The 21041-nt window shown below is 38.9% G+C and overlaps 1 protein-coding gene, 1 non-coding gene and 1 pseudogene across 2 annotated transcripts in view; 2 read left to right on the top strand and 1 right to left on the bottom strand.

The window, feature by feature from the left end:
* Positions 1 to 21041, bottom strand: part of APMAP (adipocyte plasma membrane associated protein) — a 33102-nt gene that overhangs the window by 9210 nt on the left and 2851 nt on the right. Inside the window, 4 exon segments of the mRNA XM_025039606.1 lie at positions 1266 to 1366; positions 10706 to 10786; positions 10789 to 10820; positions 14151 to 14273. Coding sequence (XP_024895374.1) covers positions 1266 to 1366; positions 10706 to 10786; positions 10789 to 10820; positions 14151 to 14273 — 337 coding nt within the window.
* On the top strand, positions 1804 to 1907 carry LOC112470894. Its single transcript, XR_003043061.1, has one exon. It is a non-coding gene; the product is annotated as a U6 spliceosomal RNA (small nuclear RNA).
* On the top strand, positions 3305 to 4243 carry LOC102881324 (annotated as a pseudogene).

The following is a 21041-nucleotide window of genomic DNA, read 5'->3' as shown; positions in this document are numbered from 1 at the left end:
AGACAGGAATTGGTGGCTGGTGCAAGATTCTGCCTGTGCGCCCCTATCAGTGTTTAAGCACCTCATTCCTCTCTTCTTAAATATGCATAGTACTACAGAGAATAAAAAAGACCATGGCATTGGAGGCAGACCCCGCCACCCAGTATTCTGTGGTAATGCATATTCACTGCAGGGTGCTCGCTGTGGGGGTCTTTATTGCAGGGTGCCTGCTGTGCGGTGCTTACTGCAGGGTGCTCACTCCAGATGTGACTACCATGGGATGCTTACTCCAGGGTGCTTACTGCGGGGTGCCCACTGTGGGGTGCTTACTCTAGGATACTCACTGTAGGAATCCTTACTGCAGGGAGATTACTGTAGGGACACCCACTGTGGGGTGCTTATTACAGGGGTGCGTACTGTAGGGTGCTTAGTGTGGAGTACCTGCTGTGGGATGCTTACTGCAGAGTGTTCACTGCAGAAGTGCTTACGGCAGGAGTGCCTGCTGCAGTATGCTTACTATAGGGCACTTACAACCAAATATGGAGTGGAAAAAGGCAGGTTAAAGAACCAAATGCATAGCATTATTCCATTACATATAATAGTATGTATGAGCATCCATGAACAGAAAGATATCTGAAAACTTATTCATTAAAATGCTAATCTGAGAAGACTGGAGTGATTTTTTTCTTCTTTGTACCTTTGTGTTGTTTGCATTTCACAATGAAAATGTATCATTTTTATAAAAACATTCTAGCTATTAAAATATGATAACTAATAAAAAGTCTGGACTACCAGTGTTTCAACAGTGAGATTCTTCTACTCCAGTTTTCTAAAATTAGAGTGACTTCAGGATATTTTCACTTTGATTAACAATACTAAAATTTCTGAGAAGCTAATGTAGGAAACACATTTAAGCATCCAAGTAATGACAAAGCCAACTGCTTTGCTATAGCAACACTCAAACGCCACCTATTAATCTTCTCCAAGTTACCTCAGAAGTGAACAAGGGCCTTTGCAGAATGGCAATGGGTGGGGCCCGAGAAGTAACCAGCAGGTGCCGTGGCCACTGCCTAGCTGGGAAATTGTGATGCAAGGTGAAAACCAGGCATCGTGAGGTCCAGGGACCAGCAACAAATGAAGGGCACGTGGTAACACCCAAGTCAAGCTCTCTGCCAGGTGGTCAGGGCTCTTTTTCTCCAAGGGTGAACCTAATTTACACAAGGCCATTCGGCACCTTTCTGAATGAATGGAAGAGATGTATGTCGGGGGGACTGTTGCTGACTTACTGCACGGGCCTGACCCCAACCAATCGCGTGATGGTCTGCCTCTATTTCACCATTTTCAGATTTTATGACCTGGCCATCTGCTGTACCAGTAAACATCACATCTGTTTAAAAAAAAGAAAAAAGAAAGAAAAAGAAATAAGCGTGTTACTGGGTTAGCCTAAGAACTGTGTTTATACCACCTTCTTCTACAACAGAGGTGGCTTGTTGGTGTTTTCCATCTCCAGAGAGAAAATGGCAGTTCTGAAGATGAAGAAGTGATGCTGAGAACAAAAAGTCATTGAAATGTGTAGCAATAAAACCATGGGGGCCTAGGGCATCAGCATGTGGCCTTGAACCTGATACCGGAACAAGAGTGGAGCAGACACTAGTCAGTGACAAAACCATTAGGATTTTCTACTCTCTGAAGAGCATAAGCTTTTGGGCTGGCACTCAGGGGCATGTGTTCACATCTGCCTCACAGACTGATCATATGAGGCTGATCATATCCAACTAAAAGAACTGCTAGGAGGTCCCTCGGGATAAAATTAAAGCATGTTAAGTGCTCACTTCAACAGCACATATACTAAAATTGGAAAAATACAGAGATTAACATGGCCACTACACAAGGATGACATGCAAATTCATAAAGCATTACATATTTTTAAAATCTATGTTATAGGCTCTAGGGCACCCACAAAAAATGCTTTTAAAAAAGTGTAACTGATATGCTAAGGAGAGAAAATGGAATTGTATAAAACTACAAAAGGCAGAAAGAAAATGGAAGACAAAATTAAGAACAAAATACAAGGGCAATGAATAGAAAACAGTAATAAATATAGTAGATAGTAATCCAAATGTATCAATTATTACCTTAAACATCAATGGTCTCAATACACCAATTAAAAGACAGAGACTTTTAAAAGTCAGAGCAGATCAAAAGAAAAAAAAGAAGACCCGATTATATGTTGTCTACAGGAAACTCACTTTAAATATAAAGGAACAGAGAAAGATATATCATGTTAACACTAAACAAAAGAAAGCTAGAAAAGCTATATTAATTTCAGACAGGGCTAACTTCAGAGCCAGGAAAGTTATCAAGGATAAAAAAGGACATAACATAATGATACAGGGTCAGTTCTCCAAGAAGACATCCTTACTTCATATAGGCCTAATAACGAATAGTCAAAATACAAGAGGTAAAACTGACAGGACCACAAGGAGAAACAGATAAATCTGCTATTAGTGTTGGAGACTTCAGAACCCCTCCATCAGAAATGGACAGGTCCTACTGACAGAAAATCCATAAAGACATAGTTGAACTTAACAGCACCATGGATCAACTGGATATAATTGACATCTATCAATTATATCATCCAAACACACTAGAATATATACATTCTTCTCAAGCTTACATGGAACATTCACCAAAATAGAACATCTTCTGGGCAATAAAACACACTTTAACAAATTTAAAAGAATAGAAATTATATAATGTCTGCTCTCAGACCACAATGGAATATAAATAAACTAAGAATCAACAAGAGAAAGACAGCTAGAAAAATCCCAAAATACTTAGAGATTAAATAACGCACATTTCTAAATAACACAAGGGTCAAAGAAGAAATCTCAAAAAAAACTTAAAAAATATTTTGAACTAGAAGGAGTCGCGGCTGCCTGAGCTGCACACAACAACACGCTTCTTCCTGCTGCCCCACACCAGCTAGGCCCGCTCACCTGCTGTCAAAAAGGGTGAAAAAAAATCACTTACTATGATGTTTTGGGGGTCAAACCCAATGCCGCCTAGGAAGAACTGAAAAAGGCTTACAAGAAACTAGACTTGAATTATCACCCTAATAAGAATACAAATGAAGCAAGGAAATTTAAACAGATCTCTCAAGTTTATGAAGTGTTCTCTGATGCAAAGAAAAGGGAATTATATGACAAAGGAGAACAGTCATAAAGAAGGTGGAGCAGATGGCGGTTTTGGCTCCCACATGGACACCTTTAATGTTTTTTGGAGGAAGAGGAGGAAGAATGCAGAGAAAGGAGAGGTAAATATGTTGTGCATCAGCTTTCAGTAATCTTAGAAAAATTATATAATGGTGCAACAAGAAAACTAGCTCTACAAAAATTTGTAACAAATGTAAAGGCCAAGGTGGTAAGAAAGGAGCAGTACAATGCTGTCCTAATTGTCAAGGTACTGGGATGCAAGTCAGAATTCATCAGATAGGACCCAGAATGGTTCAGCAAATTCAGTCTATGTGCATGGAGTGCCGGTGCCATGAGAAACAGATCAGACCTAAAGACAGATGTAAAAACTACAATGGAAAGAAGATAGTTTGAGATAAGAAGATTCTAGAAGTTCATATGGACAAAGGCATGAAAGATGGCCAGAAGATAACATTCCATGGTGAAAGAGACCAAGAACCAGGACTTGAGCGCAGAGATATTACCATAGTTTTAGATCAGAAAGACCATGCTGTTTTTACTTGACAAGAAGATCTTTTCATGTGTATGGACACAGAGCTGGCTGAAGCATTGTGTGGCCTCCAAAAGTCAATATCTACTCTTGACAACCAAACCATAGTCATCACCTCTCTTCCAGGTCAGATTGTCAAGCATGTAGATATCAAGTGTATGCTAAATGAAGGCATGCCATTTATTATAGAGCAAATGAAAAGGGTTGCCTAATCATCAAATTTAAGGCAAACTTTCCTAAGAATGACTTTCTTTCTCCTGATAAACTCTCTTTGCTTGAAAACTTCCTACCTGAAAGGAAGGAAGTAGAAGAGACTGATGAAATGGATCAGGTAGAACTGATGAATTTTGATCTAAGTCAAGAAAGACAGCGCCATTACAATGGAGAAGCACATGAGTATGACGAACATCATGCTAGGGGTGGTGTTCAGGGTCAGACTTCTTAATGGAGCCAGTGAATGACACTCACTTTTGGCATTATATATGCAGTAGTGAATGAGCAAAAGACTATAACCATAATATGTTCACTACTTCCTATTGTTTTTTGTTTTAATATTTATAGTAGTGTTTTAAAAGTTAAATGAAGAATAAACTCAAATATAAAAGCTCAAAAAGAAACATTTTAAACTAAATAAAAATTTTAAAAAAACAACTTATCAAAATTTGTAGGATGTAGCAAAAGCAGTGCTTTGAGAAAAATTTTCAGCATCAAATGCATATATTAGAACCAACCATCTAAGCTATCAAGAAACTAGAAAAAGTGAAAATTAAATCCAAGGTTTGCAGAAGAAAGAAACAATAAAAATTAGAACATATATCAGTGAAATTGAAAATAGGAAATCAATAGAGATAATCAACAAAACTAAAAGCTAGTTCTTTGAAAAGAACAATACTGACAATCATCTAGCCAAAAAAGCAGATGCAAATTACTAATCTCAGAAATGAAAAAGGGAACATCACTATAGACCCAATGGACATTAAAAAGATAATAAAGGAATACTATGAACGATTCTATGACCACAAATTTGATCACCTGGATGAAATGGACCAATTCCTTGAAAGACCATCTGCCAAAACTCACGTAAAAAGAAAGAGACAATTTGAATAGGCCTAATGAAAAAATGAATCAATTAATAACCTTCCAAAACAGAAAACACCAGGCTAAGATAGGTTCACTGGTGAATACTAGCAAACATTTAGGAAGAAATGATAGCAATTCTCTACAATCTCTTTCGGAAGACAAAAGCAGAAGGAATACTTCTTAACTCATTCTATGAAGCCAGCATTGCCCTAATACCAAAACCAGACAAAGTCATTATAAGAAAACTATGAACCAACATCTCTCATGAACAAAGATACAAAATTCTTTAAGAAAATATTGACAAATTGAACCCAACGATGATGTATAAAAAGAAGTATACACCCAACCAAGTGGTATTTATCCCAAGTATACAAGGTTAGTTCAGCATTTGAAAATCAATTAAGTAATCCATAATATCAACAGGCTAAAGAAAAATCACATGACCATATCAAGAGATGCAGAAAAAGCATTTTACAAAATCCAACAGCCATTCATGATAAAACTTTCAGTAAATTAGGAATAGAGGGAAATGTCCTCAACTTGACAAAGAACATCTATAAAAAAAAAAATCTAGAGCTAATATCATACTTAATGATGACAAAATAGAAACTTTCCCATGGAGATCAGGAATAAGGCAAAGTTGTCCCCTCTCATCACTTCTTTACAATATTGTACTAGAAATCTTAGCTAATTCAATAAGACAAGAAAAGCTATACTGATTGGGAAGAAATAAAATCATCTTTGTTCGCAGATGAAATGATTGCCTATGTAGAAAATCCAAAAGAATCAATAACAACAAAAAACCTATTATAGCAAGGTTGCATGATATACAAAAGTCAATTGCTTTCCTATACACGAGCAATGAACAAGTAAAATTTGCAATTAAAAACAGAACACCAATTATATTAGCATCCGAAAGAATGAAATATTGAGGTTCAAATATAATAAAATATGTACAAGACCTAAATGAGAAAAACTACAAAACTTTGATAAAGATCAAAGAACTAAGTAAATGGAAAAATAACCCATATTTATAGGTATGAAGATTCAATACTGTCAAGATGTCATTCTTCCCAATTTGCTTTATAGATTCAAAGCAATCCCAATCAAAATCCCAGCAAGTTATTTTAGATATACACAAACTGATTCTAATTTTTATATGGAAAAACAAAAAATCCAGAATAGCCAATACAATCCTAAAAAACAAAGAGGGAGCACTGTCACTACTTGACTTCAAGACTTATTACAAAGCTACAGTAATCAAGACAGTGTGGTAGTGGCAAAAGAATAGATAAAAAGATCAGTGTTTTTGGGGGGGGGCTTGTTTTTTTTTTTCTCATTAAACTTTTTTTTCATGGGGTCTCAAAATGCTGTGACCTACATAAATATAGTCAACTGATCTTTGATAAAGGAGTAAAGGCAATACAATAGAGCAAAGATAGTCTTTTCTGCAAATAGTGCTAGAAAAACTGAACACCCACATGCAAAAAGAAAAAATGAATCTAGACACAGACCTTACACCCTTCACAAAAATTAACTCAAAATGAATCACAGACTTAAATGTAAAATGAAAAACTATAGAACTCCCAGAGATAACACAGGAGATAACTATTTGACCTTGGGTGTGGTAATGATGTTTTAGATACAATTGTAAAGGTACAATCCACGAAAAAAGAACTGATAAGCTGGACTTCATTAAAATTAAAAACTTCTGCTCTATAAAGACACTGTCAAAAGAATAAGAAGACAAGCCTCAGACAGGAAGAAAATATTTGCAGAAAACACATCTGATAAAGGACTGTTACCTATAATATGCAAAGAACTCTTAAAACTCAACAATAAAAAAATGAACAGTCTGATTTTTAAAAGGGCCACAAGACTTAAATAGATACTTCATCAAAGAAGAAATAAGCATATGAAAAGATATTCAACGTCATATACCATTAAGGAACTACAAATTAAAACAATGAGAAACCACTACACGCCTTTTAGAATGGCCAAAATCTGGAACATTGACAACACCAAATGCTGGTGAGAATGTAGAGCAATAGGAACTCTCATCTATTGCTGGTGTGAACGTAAAATTATACAGCCATTTTAGAAGAGAGTTTGGTCGTTTCTTACAAAAAGAAATATACTCCTACCATAAGATCCAGCAAATTGTTCTCCTTGGTATTTGCCCAAATGAGTTGAAAACATGTCCATACAAAAATCTGTGTGTGACTATTTATAACAGCTTTATTAATTATTGCCAAAACTTGAAAACAACCAAGATGTCCTTCAATCAGTGAACAGATAAACTGTAGTACATCCAGACAATGGACTATTATTCAGGAATAAAAAGGGAAGAGCTATGAAGGCATGAAAAGACATGGAGAAACCTTAAAGGCGTATTACTAAGGAAAAGAAGCCAATTTGAAAAGGCTACATGCTGTATGATTCCAACTATATAAAATTCTGGAAAAGGCAAAACTACGGAAGCAGTAAAAAGATTAGTGGTTGCCAAGGGTTGAGGGGAGAAAGGGATAAATAGGCAGCACACAGAGAATTGTTAGGACAGTGAAACTGCTCAGCATGATACTAAAACAATGGACGCATTTCATTATACATTTGTTCAAACCCATAGAATGTAAAACACCATTAGTGAACCCCAATATAAACTATGGAATTTGGGTGATGATGACATCTCAGTTGAAACAAATGTACTGTCTGGTGTGGGATGCTGGCAGGAGGCTGTGCATATGTGGAGATAGGGGGTATATGGGAAATCTCTGTACCTCCCCCGTAATTTTGCTGTGAACCTAAAAATGCTCTAAAAAATAAAGTCTATTTTTAAATAAATTAAAGCCTGTTAATTGATTACTCGAGTACCTGGTGCCTCCCTCTACTGTTAGCAACATGCTGGCCATCCAAATGACAACTTCCAAATGAGGCAACACCTGCAGAAGCTAACTAGCTAGGTCCTGACTGTGTGTCTAACGAGAAATGTCATCAAGAATATAACCAGCTTTTATACACCAATGATGAACTTGCAGAAAGAGAAATTAAGAAAACAATCTCATTTACAATTGCATCAAAAACTATAAAATACCTGCGAATCAAATTAACCAAGCAAGTAAAAGACCTGTTCTCAGAAAATTATAACTCATTGAAAAAAAGAAATTGAAGAAGATACAAATAAATGGAAGCATATACCGTACTCATGAGTAGGAAGAAACAACATCATTAAAATGGCCGTACTACCCAAAGCAATCTATAGATTCAATGCAATCCCTATCAAAATGCTAATGACATTTTTCAAAGAGATAGAACAAATAATCCTAAAATTTATATGGAACTATAAAAGACTCCAAATAGCCATGGCAATCTTGAGAAAGAAGAACAAAGTTAGAGGTATCACACTACCTGATATCAAACTATACTATAAGTCTATAGTAATCAAAACAGCATAGTACCGGCATAAAAACAGATACATTGATCAATGGAACAGAATAGAGGACCTAGAAATAAATCCACACTTATACACTCACTTAATATATGACAAAGGAGGTAAGAATATACAATGGGGTAAAGAAAGTTTTCAATAAATGGTGTTGGGAAAATTGGACATATATATGCAAAAAAAAAAAGAAGCTAGACAACCTTCTTACATTGTATACAAGAACAGACTCAAAATGGATTAAAGACTTAAATGTAAGACAAGAAACGATAAAAATTCTAGAAGAAAACATAGGCAGTAAACTCTCTGATATTACTAACAGGAATTTCTTTCTGGCTATATCTGCCAGGCAAGGGAAACAAAAGAAAAAATAAACAAATGGGACTACATCAAACTAAAAAGTTTTTGCACAGCAAAGGAAACCATCAACAAACCAAAAAGACTGATTGGGAGAAAATATTCACAAATGATACATCTGATAAGGGGTTAATATCAAAAATATATAAAGAACTCATTCAACTCAACAAAAAACAAACAATCCAATTAAAAAATGGGCAAAAGATATGAATAGATACTTCTTCAAAGAGGAAATACAGATGGCTAATAGACATATGAAAAGATGCTCACAGTCACTAATCATTAAGAGAAATGCAAATTAAAACCACAATGAGATATCACCTCATACCTGTCAGAATGGCTATTATCAATAAATCAAAATACAAGTGTTGGTGAGGATGCAGAGAAAAGGGAACCCTTATACATTGTTGGTGGGATTGCAAATTGATACAGCCACTGTGTAAAACAATCTGGTGGTTTCTCAAAAAATTAAAAATGGATCTACCTTTTGACCTGGCAATTGCACTTCTGGATATATACCCAAGGAAAACCAAAACAATAATTCGTAAAGATCTATGCACCCCAATATTCATACAGCCACTAAAAAAAAATAAAATTCTACCATTTGCAATGACATGGATGGACCTAGAGGTTCTTACGCTGAGTGAAATAAGTCAGACAAAGATAAATATTCTATGATTTCACTTATATGCATAATCTAAGGAACAAAACGAACAAACTAATCTAAAACAGACTCACAAATATAGTGGACAATTTGGTGATGGACAGAGTGGAGGGGTTTTGGGGGGCTGAGAGAATAGGGTGAAGGGTTAAAAAAGTACAAATTAGTAGTTGATAGATGGTCATGGGGATGGGGAGCGTGGCATAGGGAATGCAGTTAGCATTAAGGTAATGGCTAGATGTAGGGCCGAGGGAGGGAGCAGTTGCGGGGATTGTTTTATGAACTATATAGATGTCTAACCAATGTACTAATACTTGAAACTATTTAAAATAAATAAATTAATTTAAAAAAAAAGAAGAAGAAGATAACCAGCTCCTTTATCTGGTGACACAATAAAAGGAGATGTTAGCCCAAGTGGAAAGGAAAAAGACAAGAAAAACATTCTCTTTGAAAGTTTTTAAAAAATCACTTTAATTCCTCGAAGTTTGTTTTAAATATCAATATTTAATTTTTCACCAAAAAAATCCCATAAAATTTGTAAAATTTATCAATAATAAATGTCAATGTCTTTTTAGAAGAAATACAAAGTTCTATCATGAAGCACCTATATACTTCTGGAAGTAATTTTGACTTTGCCAGCCAAACAAACAACTGCAGAAATGCACCAGTCTTTGGGTCCCACATTAAACAGCAGGCCTGGGAAAGCCAAGCTGGTCAACATCACCACAGGAGAAGCCCTGACCTGCCTTCAAAACAAAACAGAGGAGCACCCCAGATGCAAGGGTTCACAACTACTCCACGGAAAACACATTGTACTAAGGAATGAGGAGCAGAGTGCCAGTTAAGCTGTTCAGAAATCCTCACACCATTTTAAGTTCAGCAACCTTTTCATTAATTTTATTTTTTGATTCCTAAGCTTAATTCTCACTGACAGAAAATGCCTTGTTTCGGGTGGTTAGAGACTCAAGTATTAGAACCAAACCCAATTCTAGTTCTTAGGTTTGGGCAAGCCTGAAGAAGATAGCTAACCTTAAATATACCCACCATTGTGAACTTTAAAAAAAAATGGAAATATTGAGAATCATTCATATTCTTTTCAAAAACGAAATGTATACAAAGATAAACTGAGCTAAGAAACAATGATCAAGTAATACCTGCTAACTTTGATAAATGAACTAAACATAATGAGTCCAACACTTTGAACAGAATAAAGTGCTCCATAGACATGAACTCAAAATCACCCAGTACTAAAATGGCCCACAACTGGGAGAGCCGAGATGCTCCCAAGGGGTGTCTGCTCAATAAGCATATGCACATCCCACATCTGCCGCTAAGGTTTCCCCCAAGGGCAGGGTGCCATTGTGGCTGCTCCTACAGAATCCCCACTTCAAGCAACAGACAGTCCCGAAGTCACCCCAGACTCTTAAGTTCCAAGGTCTACTTACCCTCAATATTTGCTATGGATTCTGGCCCAATGAGTTGATTTTCAAATAGCCTTTCCACTTGTTGTAACTTCGTATTTGGTTGAGAACACCAAGCAAAAGAGGGCGTTCTTTAAAGCTGTAAAATAATACAATTATAGGAATTTGTTTATAGGAAATATATGAAGAAAATGTTTACTAAGGATCTATGACATACACAATTGAGTTTGATAAACAAGTTTCATTCCAATAATATCTTTATTTGCCAGAAATACAAAGATTAAGAAAAAAACTGTCCTAGGATATCAGAAAGTCATAGTACTAAATAAAAGTGAAAATATAAACATGGCTAATACAATAACTTTGGCAAACATCTGCTGCCTGAGAACACTCCAGGGTTTCCACCCACCTGAGCTTCTCATTATTGGTCCAATGCCTAACAGCTGGCTAGACTTCCTCACACCCTCTGATCACACACCCTGGCATTTATAGTCCCAATGGTTGCCCTCTCATGAAAGTTCAACAGAGCTGGAGGGGAGCCATGTTGACATTTCACAGCTGACAGCCTTGCTTCTTGCTTCGTGAAGAAGACATAACACACAATAGGGAGCTATCCTGGGACTGGAACCACTGCCCCATTGTCCAGCACAGGCACACTCTCAGGACCCACTTGGCTCCTCTCTAAAGCTGGACTCCACTGGCCCCTGGATCTCTCCTTTCACACAGACTGGGCTCCAGGAACTCTTCTCTCTCCTCAGGTCCTTCCCATCCACATGCAAATATGCTATTTCTCCTAATCCCCCAGCAAATCATGCTGATGCCACTGCCAAAAGAAAGACATCATTGAACCCCTTCACTCCATGTCCTCTGCTACCACCCTAGTCCAGGCCACCATCTCTCCCCTGCTTCCTCCCTTGTCCCCTACAGTCTATTGTCAACCCAGCAGTCCACAGGAGCCCTGCAGTTAGATCACAGTATTTGTCTGCTCAATGCCCTGCGACAGCCCTACCTCACCCAGAGTGTAAGTCCTTGCAGTGGCTCTTAGCCCTATACCATCTGGCCTGTCACCTCTCTCACCTCCTCTCCCAGTAGTTCATTCTGTCCTCCATGCCAGCCCCTCCCTACTGGTTCCTGACTATACCAGCAATCTCCTACCTTAAGTCCTTTGCACTGACTGTTCCCTCTACCCTCACCTTCTCAGTGAGGCTTGCTCTGACCACCCAATACAATATTCAATACCTTCCCCAAAAGCCCAGTCTCCCCCACCACTCTACTTGATTCATTCTATTAGCCCTTTTCAGCTTCTCACTTCTGTTATTTTATTGTCTGTCTATCCCCAATAGAGCACATGAGATCAGGAAATTATTCCACGTTTTTTGCTGCAAGCACCTGGCATACATGAGGCTCCCAAAGAAGACTGTAGAAGAGGTGGGAGTGAGGATTATGGGAAGGGGGGTTTATCTCCCAATTCCCCTTCCATTTGCCCTACAGCAAGGCAGTTTCCTAGCCAGCCCACCAGAGTGGGAGAACTAAGGGAAAAGGGTGGGCTGATGATGTGGAATGACAGAAAAGCTCTGTCTTGCTGGCAAAGCACTTCACCCTTGCCACCAGCTATGAGTGGGCACCTCTGCAGGACACAGCACAACTTCCCTCAAATTAAACTGCCCCTCCTTCACTCTCTGCCAGGCTCCCAATTCTGGCTTTCTACCTATTTAATAAAAACACTCTTGGTTTAACTAGGAGTTTTATTTCCAAAGGAAGAACAGAACTGCAACTTGCATGCTTTCATGAAATAAAAAGCCTGCGCTATATAGTTGAACACACCTGGGTTCAAATTCTTAAAGGTTGCACTTCCCAAGGTACATGTGAAGACTGAAGAACACAGACAAGCATAGAAAGTCCAAGGATAGAGGACAGTATACCTGACACTCAGCCAGCCCTTCTCATCCAGTCCTTGGACCTTGCCTTTTTCTCTACACACAGGACATCCCTAGGAAATATTTGTAGAATCAAACCAATTAGTATATCCTACACTATCCCTACCCAAAAGGAGCCTGAGTATTATCTCAATAGGAAGACAAGAAAAAACTTATCTGAGAAAATACAAAGGACTGGCAAGAAGGGCCCCCACTCCTGCAGCAGGGTGGCAAAAGCACCAAGCAACAGTGACCTCAGGAAACCCAAATCAGCACTCATGGTCAGCCAGGCCACATGGTCTCTGGTTAAAGCCAGCAAGCTTCTGTTAACTCTTATTAACTCCTGTAAACTCACATTAATTCCTGCTAAATGTATTCTGAAAGATATTGGTCAACATCCTCCAGAAATCAGGATGTCACTTTTGTTATAACAGTCCTCCAATCTTCCAAAAAGGAAAAGAAGGTGGCTTTAGATGGCCGATTTTGGGCAAGGCCCCACAACCTTCCAGGTGACTTTGCTCCCTAGAACTAAAACCACTGTATAAAAATCCACTCTGGAAGGGTCTAGAGTGTCCAGGCCTTGGCCCATTCTCAATCTTATGCAAGCTAATTGTGTTTTAACAACACCTTGTACCTTTACTAATTCTAAATCCAACAGCAAAAAGTTGACTCTTCTAACATATGTCAATCTAAGATCAGAACTGTGTCCTCTTTGTATCTAATTGGATACCTGCCTCAAGCATACTAGGTGCTGAATGCATTTTTAGTGAACTGAACCCAATCTAAAACCTTAATTTTATTTACAAAACACCAACACATTGTACAGTTGTATATATTATATTCACTCTATAATGAATTAATGAATGGTTCTTTCTGAAGTTTCTAAAACCTTACATGGACTCACATAAACTTCAGACAGCTCACCCCTCTGGGCGGTTGCAAGGAAAAACAGGAACTTACTGAACCAGCTTGTGCAATCCACTTACACCACCTCGACATCAATGTCAGAAATCATACCTATAAGAACCTGGCTCTGCATCACTATAATTAAAAATGTGAATACATTTCATGGACCTCCTAATTGTACACTATTTTTTCAAGTTATAATGAATGGCATTACTCAAAGGTCCCCACTGATGAATGGTAACTTTGGAAAAAGAGAACACTAATTACAAGTTTTTTAAAAATCAGTTACTTATAAAATTTAAACCAGGTAACTTAAACTTAACCTTCGTTTGTATCTGCTTTTGCCACTTCATATGAATTCAGGTCAATTGTGTCTAATACTGAAGCTTCTCTTATTTGGGATTTTTCTGATTTTTGTTTTTGGTTTACACAGCTTTGTTTTTGAAACAAAAACATGGGCAATACCATGTATATATTCTGTGGAACATCTAATTCAACATAAAATGCAGGCACCAATGAAATCTCACATCTCTATTTCTCATAATAACTTACCTTTCAGACCAGATTGGTTTAATTACTCTAGAAACCATCCCAGCCTATTATATTTTGCTGGGTAACACCTCCCGAGAATTGCTGGGGCAGCTCACCTGACAGGCTGTGGATCTATGAGAGAATCCAGCAGCATTATGGCTACAAGCAGGGAAACAGCAAGGGAGACAGCTAGCATCAAGAATGTCACTCGGAAAACTCTACCAGTAAAGGAGCTACCAAAAATAAAACATACAAAGGCAATTAGCAGAGGCTCAGATGGTGACAAGCTCGGCTGGTCCTAAAGCTCTTTTAGTAGGAGCAGGCCTCTCACCCAGTTTGCCCACTACAAGGCTGCCAACCTCTATGGCTTGCGATTAAACTTTAGCACTGTTTGCAAGCATTGGCAAACATGCTTTTTTTTTTTTTTTTTTTAACCTTCCAGCTGTGTGGAGCACTCTTAACAGTAATTTTCCAGAGAGCATGATAGGCTGTATCTTGAACCCTCTAACATTTTTAAAGAGAAAAAACACAAAACGTAATGGAGTAAACAGTTGCAATAAGGGAAAGGAGACACTCATCTACTTGGTAGACAGGTGTTTCCCAAAAGCTACTATTTCCTGGCACATGTATTCAAAGAAGTTTCTCAGGTTTTATGGATAAACAACAGAGTCAAATTCGTGAAGAGATGGAAGCAGAACAACTTCCTGAGCATCTAATTCCCCAGGCATTTGCAGACCATACCGTTAAGAACTCAAAGGTAATCCCTGCTCTTCCACCTGGAATAGTCTGACAAATACTGACAGTTATTTACGAAGAATCTATAAAATTACAATTTCAAGTCATCTCTACTAAAGCCTTAGGAAGATCTGAAAGCTACCTTGGGAATCTTGCATTAAGATTTTGGACAAATGACCAACAGTGACTAAAAATCTCTCTCAAACGATTCTCATATACATCATTCTCATCTGGTAAACAAGTTAGCACACTTAGCCTCTTGCTACTAAATAAACTTTACAAGATCATGAGTCGCTTACATTAAGTGCATTCAAATTTACTAAGCACTTGACATAAAGATTAACTCAAAGTAAATAAAATCATGATCTCCTAAGATGGAGATCATCTTTTTCTATACATGAGGGGGAAAAAAGGTGAATTAAAGAAAAAAATCAAGACTTACACTTAACAAAACTAATTTAAGGGTAGTGTTTTGTATAATTTTGACAGGATAGTCTTCTGCTGCATAAAACTGTTCCAGGTAGAAATATGGGGGCCTGGGTACCAGTCCTAACCTCCCAATAACCAGCCAAGCCACTGCAGGTGAGTTTCTTCACCCAAAGCCCAAAACTCCCTTCTGTGAAATGTAGTGTGGGGCAGAGAATCTCAAAGTCCTGCCCAGTTCTGAATATGCATGATTTTATTAAATAAAACAGAAAACAAAATAAATCATTCTGTTTCTATAGGGGTAGGTGGAAATGAAAGGCAAAGAGAAAGACATGCAAAGGAAGGGAGAGGGAGAGGCTTTCATAGAATGTCATCCTTTAGACATTTAAGACAGCACAACTAAAGAGTGTTTGAATTCTGCCAACAAACTGTGTGGGCAGAAAACAGGTTCTCCCCTAGAGCCTCTAGAAAGTAGAAAGGAACACTGCCCTGTGACACCTTGATTTCAGCACACTAACCTGTCCAGGACTTCTGACCTCCAGAACTATAAGATAATCAATCTGTGTTGTTTAAGCCGCTAAGTGTGTGGTCATTTGTCATGGCAGCCATAGAAAACTAAATACGTTTTTCTAATTAAACTAGTTTTATTAGTTTAATAATAAAAGTGGGACGCTGCTGTAACAAACACATGAAAACATGGAAGTAGCTTTGGAATCAGGCTGTGGATACAGGAATTTTGAGGAGGAAGATAGAGAAAGCCTATATTTCTTTGAACAGACTATAGAAGAAATATGACTTTAAAGAGACTCTGGTAGCAAGAGCTCAGAAGGAAGTAAGAAGCACGGTAGAGAAAGCATATATCATCTTAGAGAATATCTAAACTGTCAGGAACAGACTGTTAGCAGAAATATGGACATTGAAGGCACTGCTGGTGAAGGCTCAGAATGATGTCAGGAACAAGTTATTATAACAAAGAAAGTAGATCCTTGTTATATGGTGGCAGAAAGCTTGGCTGAATTGTTCCTTGCACTGATGTGGAAAGCAGAACTTGTAACTGATGAACTAGGACATTTTAGCTGAGAACATTTCCAAGTAGAGTTGAGAGTGTGGCTTCATTTCTTCTTGCTACCTTCTCCTCTAGAGCAGGACAGCATAGGGGACAATGCTAACCAGTTCTTTTATACTTTTGTCATTTTCCCTTTGCCAATGAGAATTCTAATAACCTAAAAGAATGAATTTTGTTCCTAACTTCCTTCTCTTCACTCACATGAGGTTTAAAACTCACCCCTCGCCAGGTAAAATGCCAAGTTGTTAGTCTTTACCTCCTTTGCTAGCTGGGAAAGAAGGTGGTCCAGTCCCACAGATCCTGTCAGAAGAAGCCGAGAGAGCCCAGGGTCCTGGAAGAGGAAAGGAAAAGAAAAATCAGGCCAACCCCTCCCTCCCAGCCCTATCTTCAAACCCCAGGGCCACACAACCTTCTTCTAAGGTGACTAATTGATGCTCATCAGGTGTATAAGAACACAGTGGATAAAAATGCATCTCTGGCACAGATCAGCTATTAATCCACAAGATAGAAGGTTAATACAACCTAAAAGGTCTACAGCAGTAAAAGAGTAAGGGCCATGACGAGAGTAATGATAAAAACAGTGACAACAATGTGCCATGTAATGTGCTTTATTTACATGGGTAACCAAGCAGAACTATGTATCTCTTTGCTTTACAAACAAGGGAAGTGGACAGAGAAAGCACAAGTGACTTGCCCATAGCCCAATGGAAGAGTACAAACAAGTGCCAGGTCTGACTCTAAGCCTGTGATCACCATTAGCAATACTGCCTGCCAGAGTCAAGAAGACAGGGAGAGGATACCGGGACCTAGAGCCCTCAAAGTCAGAGTCCGACTCATTACCAAATTTAATGGTGGTTTGCATAGCTATTCTGGACATTTCATATAAATGAGATCAAACAATACTTCTGCAAGTGGCTTCTTTTGCTCAGAATAATGTTTCGAGATTTACCCAAGTTGCAGTATATATCAGGACTTCATTCCTTTTTATGGCTCAATAATATTCCATTGCTAAATACAGACCACAATTGGTTTAGCCACTTATCTGCTGATGGACATGTGGGTGGGAGGGGGAAATGAGGAGTGATTACTTAATGCACATAAGGTGTTTCATGGGGTGATGAAAAAGTTTTGAAACTAGGGAGCTGGTGATTGTCCAACACTAATAACACTTAACTTACACACTCTAAGAAGGATAATTTTGTTATTTTAAATTTCACCTCAATTTAAGAAAAAAATTAACAGTGATGAAAATGTGGTGATTGTTGCAAAACTCTATGAGTATACTAAAGACCACTGAATTGAACATTTTAAGTGGGTGGATTTTATAGTATGTGAATTATATCTCAAAGATACTTTTTTAAAAAAAAGTCAATGACTCAACTATGCAAACTGCCACTCCAGAGGCTGGGACACTGTAACTCAAGTGATTTTCTTTAAGTGGCTTAGTTTTTCAACATAATGGAAATAACAAAGTATCTGTACAGTAAGGCAGGGCTGTTTACAAGTGGCAGCAATGACTTTGATCATGTGGTTCTTTCAAAAGCAGAACCTTGAAGAGAGACAAATGGTCAAGATGTGTGGCTGTCAGTGGTGAGTGCTGACCACTCTGGCATTCTGGTAGGGTCTAACAGAGAGAGGAGTCCCTTTCCTTGAAGGAAGCTGATACAATCACCCCTCCCCACCAAGGCAGAGAAGCAGTCCCTTGGGAGAAGCTCCACTGTGCAATCTGTCACTATAGGGCTGTCATTAACAAAATGGTGACACTCTGGCCAAAGTGCTACTTTACCTTTTTCTTACCTAACATGATTCTACGTAAAACAGAATCTTCTCATTTGTCTTAGACTCCTATATTGTTAACTCTCCTTTACCACACTGTAACTTACATCTTTTTAATCTAAATTTACTAATCTGATTCAGAGCTTGTGACATCCTACTTGAATATCTGGCTGCCCCTTCACACAATGGTAAAAGGCTCACTTATCTCCAAAAAAAAAAAGTCCAGCCAGAACTGAAAGCATCAGTGCTAATAACTAGAAAGGCAGCCAGAAGTCCAAGATGATGACCTGTGTCCCACATGGCCTATCCCTGCTGAAGACCTAACTAACGCCCTCTTACAATCACAAACTATAAAAGCTGAAGAATTTAGAGGCCACCCAGTCCGGTGCCCATAAGACTGGCCAGCCCCTGGATCACCTATACCAAATCATCAGGGTGGCTTTAAACAAGGCCCAGAGATTCAGAATGGCAGGTCCAGCAGGGGCCTAGAAAACCTTTTTTTTTTTTAGTATGCTTCTGTTGTTCCTGATGTGCAGCTGGACATGACCAACCTTATCTAATTCCCTTCCCAGTTAAAGAAGTCTATCAACATCCTCCTGGTGATCATCAGCTAGCCTCTATTGGAAAGTTCTGTGCTCACATTTTACAAATAGCACCTTAAACTCCTTGAGTAGTCCAATGGAACTTTCTGTGATGACAGAAATAGAGCAGCCACTATCCACGTGTGGCTACTGAGCACTTGAAATGAGACTAGCATGTTACATAAATGAGCCAAAGACCACCTCTGTCAATCAGCCCCTAGGTTGTTTATTTCTTCATTGCAGGCTGTGAGAACCATTAGCTCAAAAGGCCCACCAGTGCCAAACTCCAACTTTTACATATTCAATTATTTTTTAAAATAGCCCAAACAAGCAAATATTTAGCGATTTAGAGTTTGCCTGCTTTGCATAATCTGTGAAAACACACCTGACAGCTGTTGCTCATTGATAAGAGGGCCTTGCCCCAGCCACTGCTGCCCTTGGAACTCTCTCTCATCCAGAGACTCACCTTGACCAGGGAGCCCTCTCTTCATTTCCCCTCTCCTTCGGAGTTCTTTGGCCCTCCTCCCCTTAGGATTGTGGCCCACTTCCGCTGTGAGATGTTCCCCATGTGCAATCCTGTCAATGTCACCTAAGAAAGCTCATATGTGCTGCTGCTACCTCATAGTCATATCTTTTTCCTTGATCAGCCCCCAAATCCCTCAAGCTCCCTAACAGAGCACAAATGAGAAACTGAATTTTTAATTTTAGTTCATTTTAATTAATTTAAACTTAAACAGCTGAATATGGCCAAGTGGCTATGACATCAGGCAGCAGCCTTATTTACTATTTTTTCACTTGTAAGCATTTAATAATCACCTATATACATGTGCCAGGTACTATGTAAGGCCCTGAGAAAATAGCCATAAGTAAAATAAAGTGTCCTGCCCTCTTTGTATTCTAGTATAAATAAGCAAATGCCAGACAGTGGAAGAACAATGAAGAACAATACAGCAGGGTCAGGGGGCACTACAGTGATGCAGAGGGCTGTGATCACACACAGGGGTCAAAGCAAATAATCTCTGAATAGAGATATTCAGTGAAGCTGGGTGAAATCAAATATCTGTGGCAGAGCAACACAGGCAGAGGAAACACAGTAGAACTCAACAAATTCTTGGCATATGAGTAAAGCATACATGCATAAAAGAATTAAAAGTCCCCATTCCCATGCCTTGATTACAGAGGCAGAATGACCATAGCAGAGAGCCTGAGACAGAATGAGTGAGTGAAAGCTGCTTAAACAGGTCAGGCACACTGCCAGGGCAGATCCCACAGAGCCCTGAAGACCAGGGAAGTGCCTGCCAGCAATACAGAGCATTTCCCTAATCTTTTACGCAAGGATCTTGGCTGCTCAGGTCATCTCATGCAACATGTTCTAAGAAACACGCTTTCCCCTGGCTCACATCGACTAGGTACAGTTCTGCCCTCAGGTGCAGCAAATCCTTGCCCTCCCAGACAGCCCTCCCTAGAATTGATGCCTGAGGTCACACCACCCTCAGTTCTTTCCTCTCCAGGCAACGAATTCCCAGTCAGTCCTGTGGGAGTACTGCAGATGGTAGAGCTTGTAGAACATTCTCTTTCCTGGTTGTTTTCCTATTTCTCAAAGTCCCCCATAAAACGTGGTGCCCACAAATCAAAGCAAAGTTCTAGTCTAAACCATAAACTGTCACTCCACAAAATGGGGTTAGTTGCCAAAACTGAAAAATAAGGAAATTTCACAGAAAAATCTGAGTTTCCAGCTTCTCTTTAAAGTAGCAAATCTGTGCCTATAAAACTCAAATTGCAGGGCAGCCGCACAAGTATTTTCACTCTTCAGACATGCATGCACTTTCCTTTTCCCAGCCCCACGCTTGCTGCAGACAGTACCACATCAGGCTGGTACAAAAACCAATGGGACTGACACCAAAACCAGGTGCTGGAATACAAAATTTTCAGTAAATGGTAGGTAGCAGGACTGCAGCTCCCTGGAGGCATCTGAGTCCCTGATTGTCTGTTGTAGAGTCCCTGGGGTGGGGGTGGGGTGTTCTGTACCCATACAAACTTACTTTAGCCCAAGGTTCATTAACTTTTTGGCAGGCCTATCTCACTGCTGGTTCCTGCAAACTCACAATTACAATTCTGCCTTTCCTCCATGTGTGCCCTTTGCCTCTGTATACCTGCATTATAAAGGACACTACATTTATCCCTATCCATTTTCAATTACAAAGCCCATCACATCATACTCTCCTTCTTAATCTGTGCTGACACATTCAGGAAAGCTGTCAACTTACTTCCTAGGTACAGTCTGAGAAATCAACTTGTTTGCCCTAATCTCTTGGAAGAGGCCCAGGTGATCAGCTCACCTCCTTGAGGTCATCTGAATCCTAAAATTTCCTACATCTCCAAGGACAAGAGACGTTACTCTGATGCAACAGGATTTAACCATT

The sequence above is a fragment of the Pteropus alecto genome, unplaced genomic scaffold (genome assembly GCF_000325575.1).
Source record: "Pteropus alecto unplaced genomic scaffold, ASM32557v1 scaffold199, whole genome shotgun sequence".
Classification (NCBI taxonomy): Eukaryota; Metazoa; Chordata; class Mammalia; order Chiroptera; family Pteropodidae; genus Pteropus; species Pteropus alecto.
This window is presented reverse-complemented; position numbering and strand designations above follow the sequence as displayed.